Consider the following 6,082-nt stretch of genomic DNA (forward strand, 5'->3'; position numbering starts at 1 on the left):
AAAAAAAAAAAAACTTTCACAACAAAATAAAAAATGCAAAAATGTCACACAGAAGGAAGGGACACAATCTCTTAGAAAAATAAGAAAAGTCCTCACTGTCTTAAAAGCTCCTTGGAAAAAGTTCAGAGCCTAATTAGTCTCAGGCCACATAACTTCCCCCAGTTTACCAGTGACACATTATTCCTTATGGGAAAGGTTAGCTAACAATTTTCTAGACACTGCACAAAATGGTATGTAAGTTTTGCCATATATTTCCAGTTCACAAAGTACTTTCATAAAGTTTTAAAGCTGATTCACAATAGGCCAGCGGTGGTTCATTCCTGTAATCCCAGCACTTGGGATGGTGAAGGTGGGCAAATGACTTGAGGTCAAGAGTTTGAGACCAGCCTGACCAACATGTGCAACCCTGTCTCCACTAAAAATATAAAAAATTAGCCAGGCGAGGTGGCAGGTGCCTGTAACCCCAGCTACTCAGGAGGCTAAGGCGGGAGAACTGTTTGAACACGGGAGGCAGACAGTACAGTGAGATGATATCATGCCACTGCACTCCAGCCTGGGTAACAGAGCGAGACTTCATCTCCAAAAAAAAAAGTTGATTCACAATAGCCAAAGTACTCCACAGCTTAATTTTACCTACACTGCTATCAATGTAGGAATCAAGCTGGAATGCTCTGAGGCTATTAAGAGTTGTTTAAGCATCAAACTGAGGGTGGTCAGGCTATGTAGGCTAGAACAGGTCATAAACTAAGACATGAGGCCATCGCATAAGCTATGCTGACATATACTGTGTTACAGGGTAAGTCCTTGGCTCTAATAATTATATTAACCAGGTAAGACCTTTTTAATCAATGATTATTTTGTTTTATTTTAGAGACAGGGTCTTACTCTGTCATACATGGTGGAGTACAGTGGCACAATCATAGCTCAATGCAGCCTCAACTCAAGCGATCCTCCTGCCTCAGCCTCCTGAGTTGGGACTACAAGCATGCACCCCTACATTTGGCTAATTTTTAAATTTTTTGTAAAGGCTGGAAGTGGTGGCTCACATCTGTAATCTCAGCACTTTGGGAGGCTGAGGCAGGTGAATCACTTGGGTCCAGGAGCTGGAGACCAGCCTGGGCAACATGGCAAAACCTTGTCTCTACAAAAAATACAAAAATTAACTGGGTGTGGTGGTGCACACCTAGTCCCACATACTCAGGAAGCCCAGGTGGAAGGACCACTGGAGCCCAGTGGGTAGAGGTTGCAGTGAGCAAAGATTGCACCTCTGCACCCCAGCCTCGGCCAGAGTGAGATCCTGCCTCAAAAAGTAAAATAAATTACAATAAAGAAGTAATTTTTTTTGTAAAGACAGTGTCTCACCTCGCCGTGTTGCCAAGGCTGGTCTCAAACTCCTGGCCTGAAGCAACCCTTCCACTTCAGCTTCCCAAGGTACTGGGATTACAGGCATGAGCCACTGCACCAGGCTATCAGTGATAATTTTAAAGGCTGTTTAAATATCAGTTTTACATTTTGAGAAAGCTAGACTCTAAGCTCCACACAGCAGGAATATGTTTTATTCACTGACAGACCTCCAGGTACCTGGCACATAGGAGACAAGGAATATTTGTGGAATTAATACTAGTTGAAAGTCCCTAAGCAGAGTTTAAATGCCTGAGTGGCAAATAATTCTATACTGATCAAAAAGGCAGGGAGGCATAGAAAAAAGGCAACAAGACTCTAGGAATGTAGTGAACTAGGTTTTTAAAATCTTTGCTACTACCATGATATATTAGTAGTTATTTCATCACTCTGGACCTCTGAAGAGTTTAACATAAGATAAAGTTTATTCTAGCTTAAGATTTCTATGGTTCTAAACCTCCATGCACTATGCAAGGTAAAGTGGATTTATGCCTGAAATCAACATTGGTTCCAGTACTAGTCACATTTCATTCAGGCTTCTCTGATACTCCCAACAGGCTTTAATAGTTTAGATACTAATCAGCTAAGGTAAGCATATTTGCGAAGCTAAAAATCAATAGTAAGAAATCTGCCATATAAGTTAGACTTTGAAGGAAACAAACCTAAGACAAGGACAATTATCATTTTCGCTATTTCTTTTTTAAAAGTCAGACAAGGTCTCACTTTTACTAAGGCTAGAATGGTGAGATCATAGTTTACTAGAGTCTTGAGCTCCCCAGGCTCAAGCAGTCCTCCTGCCTCTGCCTCCCAAGTAGCTGGGACTATACATAGGGCGGACTGGCACATGCCACCACACCCTGCTAATTTTGTATTTTTTGTAGAGAAGGGGTTTTGCTATGTTTTGCCCAGGCTGCTCTCAAACTCCTGGGCTCAAGTGATCCTCCCAACTCAGCCTCCAGAAGTGCTGGGACTACAGGCGTAGGCCACCATGCTTAGCCCCATTTCTGCTGTTTCAGTAGTAGGATTCCTTACCTCTTTTCATGTTCAGCACTACATGATTTCAAGCACAAGCAGTCCCCAAAGGAAAATTCAATTAAGAGCAAAGCAAGCAAGAAAAAACTTACACTATCTTAATGGCACCAACGTTTTCAAAACCTAGCCTCAGATAATTCAAAGAGGTTAAACTTAAGCAATTTCATCATCATATAACCTATTTTTAACAAAAAAGACACAAAAAGCCTAAATGTTACTAACTACAGACTTAAAGCCAATACACAATGAAATGATCTTATTACTAACAACTGTGTAATACCTGTTTGATGACTCCTCTATTTAATTCTCTTTTCAGTGCTTGTTTAAGGAGATAACCCCTTCTCTCCAGCTCCAGAGAAGGATACTTATGGATGATGTATTTTCGAATAGCAACTACTGATGCACCACTCTTCTGGAAGCAAGCCTAGAAAAGATTTATCAAACCATATGCATTAAACCCGTTGTTTTTTATTAGATACAGAGTCTGACATATATTTTCAAAATAAATTATTTTGGAAGTGAACTTAATAATGGATGACAGAAATGGTAGGGAAGAATGAACTTCAGAAGACTTCAGTTTATAATGGCTACGGAGATATAACAGAATTACTAAATATTTCTGCTACAAATTTAAATTGTTCAAAACAGCCTGAAAGACCACACTAAACATGAACGACATTCTATATATAACAAAGAACCTTTTTCCATTTTAATTCCATTCTATATTTAGAAGACAGATCTTTGGCATCAAAATGAGAGAAGCAGAACAAACCTATCAATTACAGGATCACAGATCTGGTCCATTTTAAGGTATAAGCTTAAGAAATGAGCATGCCAGGATCAATATTTCCCTGAAGACTTTATATGAATGTCAGCAGAGAGAAGAATCAAGATGATATGAACAAATGGCATAAAAAGGGGTTTACAGATGGCAAAGTCCTGAAGGAGAGTTTTGGGTAATAGTGAAGGTATTCTATTTGAATTTAATGTGCCCTCTTCCATTTCCATCCTATTTTACGTACACTCCATTTGACTAATGCAACTCGAAGAATTAAGTAGCTCATTATGTCACAAAGGCAGTAAATATTTAATATTTTTCAAATGCTTAAAATTTTGTTTTCCAACTGGTCATTGTCATCAAATCAAACACTTTAAATTTTGAAGCACATAGAAGTAGCATCTGTCATTTAATGGGCCAGTCCATCAATTCTGTACTGCCATGTTGTCTATTAAATGAATGTAGCACTTATTCTCACTGGGTAAGAATTTTGTTCATGTTTTTATACATTTTGACAACAACAAAAAAATAACTCACAGGTTATTTTTAGTAACAGTCCAGAATAGATTGTACAACACAAAACAAGTTGTATTAATATGGGTCATATAATTCAAGTCTACGTCTCTACTATTATTAATGACCTATTGAGTTTTACTCTTCATCTTATAAGAAAACACAAAGCAAAGAAAACCAAGCAGAAAAGAACACTAATGCTCAAACAAATAATCTTTTGCTCCACCAATCTGACAATGAGATGGAAGTAGACACCATGATTCCTGTTTGATATAGAAAATGGAATCTGTGGTCTGAAACAATAATTTGACATACTCCACGGAATACACATTATCCATATATATCCATCATCTATATAAATATGCACAATCATATTCAAACCATTCTTTAAGCCAAATTGATATTGTTTTAATATTTTGTTTCACTATTTTAAAGTTTTAGTACCTTTTACATTCTCACTATGATGCTGCTCCTTCAAACCCAGGCTGAGTGATCACCAAACAAAATCCTTGAAGAGAGGCTATACAAACCAGAGATTTCACTACAGTCAGGTGATCTAGACCAATGAAGTTTTCTTAATGAGGTGAGAGCATAAGAAGTCTTGAAGGAGTAGCGGAAGAGGTCTGGAAGCAAACCCCTTTTCCAGTTTATGTGTTAGTGCTATCTTCTTGCATTCTGAGAATGACAAAGAGGCTGCTCCTTTCTACACACATCTTCCTTTTTCTGGTTAAAATTATCTGTATCCCTGCCTTCCTAATCTTGCCTCAGACCCTAACAATGGGTCCCTGAAAGATGGGTCTGTTCTAACTCCTCTTATCATCTGATCGTGTGAACGAAACAAGGCAAAATTAAATGAAAAGACTTATACAATAAAGGCAATGTCAGATTAGAAGATAACCTTTAAATGGCGAAATTTTTCTGATGAAAAGTCAATGGATTACAGCAAATCATAAATCTATGTAAGGAGAATAATTTTTGTAAGCATTTTGGAATGTCTAGGTGATAAAGCAGTTTGTAACAGGGTTCAGGTATGAAAGAAAACCACTACCAAGATCAGACACTTAGCTTTACAAATGAACTTAGAGATATTTTTTAACCAAAAACTCTCAATATTTTCCAGTTACTGAGACATAATTAGATTTATAAGGGCAAGGTCTTTGCTAGCCTTAATTAATTCTATACCACTAGCAGGGGTACCCGACAGAGGGAAGGTAGTCCTTAAATGATTGTTGAATGAATTAACATTTGAATGAATTAGTATTTTCAGCCTTCGAATAAAAACTATACTTAACAAACTGAATTTTAAAATTCTAAAGTTAAAAATATTTGTAATAGTAAGTATACATTTTAAAAAAAAATTAAGTGTTCACCAAATGTGATTACATTAGACAACCATGAACACATAATGACTTCCCTCTCTTTAAAACTCCTTCAGGAAGCAGAGCAAGATTTATAATGTCTAGACAGAAGTATGTCATTTTCAAATAAGAAAAAAATGAACATAATAAATCTAAGATGAATTGCTTGAAATAAAAACTTGCCTTAATGGCCTCAGTTAAGATTGCATCCATCTTGGGACGTGGGGAAGAAGCCATTGGTGTTTGTTTCTGGGCCCTGGCTAGCTGGCTGGCAGAAAGGGTAGCCCAGGAAGGAATCGTTTTTTTCACTTTCTTCTCCTTTTCTTTAGATTGATCTTTCTCACTTTAAAACAAAGAATTGTTATTACAGAAGATAAACTCTCTAGAAAGATGTATAAAGTCAGAAAGAGAAAAAGACCAGGAAGAGATAAAAATTAATGCTTTACTTACAGGCTAAGGTGCTATGTACAATAAGCAAAATTTTACAAAATAACTCTTTAAAAACTGGGTATCATAAATGAATTAAAAAGGTATTTTTCTCTTAGGTACAGGAAAGAGGAGTCACATAAATTAGCACTGGTATAAGCGGTCAGTACATAAGATAAATGAAAATTTTAAAATGCATTATTTGTTAACTACAACAGATGCAATTTGGTATAGTGGAAAAATTTCAAGCTCTTAAGTCAGAAAACCTTTCTTTGCGTTTTCACTCAAACATTTACTAGCTAGCTACATGATCTTAGTAAACGATGTGAGTCTCAGTCTCCTTAGCTATAAAATAGTAATACAAAACCAACTACTTCCCAAGGTGTTGCAAGAGCTATAACAGTATGTTTGTCAAAGCAATTTTATGAGCTTTAAAGCATTACATAAATTTTATTCTGAGTATATAACAGTACTCTGTGCACCTAATATATGCATTAGAAGATTTTAGAAGATTTAAAAATATAGGGGCCGGGCGCGGTGGCTCAAGCCTGTAATCCCAGCACTTTGGGAGGCC

General features: G+C 36.9%; 1 protein-coding gene across 6 annotated transcripts in view; it reads right to left on the minus strand.

Annotated features, from left to right (window-relative positions):
• Positions 1 to 6,082, minus strand: part of HP1BP3 (heterochromatin protein 1 binding protein 3) — a 38,023-nt gene that overhangs the window by 17,160 nt on the left and 14,781 nt on the right. For all 6 annotated transcript variants that reach the window (XR_005196545.1, XM_037730527.1, XM_017503228.2 and 3 more), the window contains 2 exons: positions 5,266 to 5,425; positions 2,714 to 2,857 (listed from right to left, as the gene is read on the minus strand). Coding sequence is in view for 5 of the 6 variants with exons in the window: in XM_037730527.1 (XP_037586455.1) it covers positions 2,714 to 2,857; positions 5,266 to 5,425 (304 nt within the window). In the remaining variant the exon portion in view is untranslated. The remainder of the gene's footprint in view (positions 1 to 2,713; positions 2,858 to 5,265; positions 5,426 to 6,082) is intronic.

This window comes from Cebus imitator, unplaced genomic scaffold (assembly GCF_001604975.1).
Source record: "Cebus imitator isolate Cc_AM_T3 unplaced genomic scaffold, Cebus_imitator-1.0 Scaffold15, whole genome shotgun sequence".
Taxonomy (NCBI): domain Eukaryota; kingdom Metazoa; phylum Chordata; class Mammalia; order Primates; family Cebidae; genus Cebus; species Cebus imitator.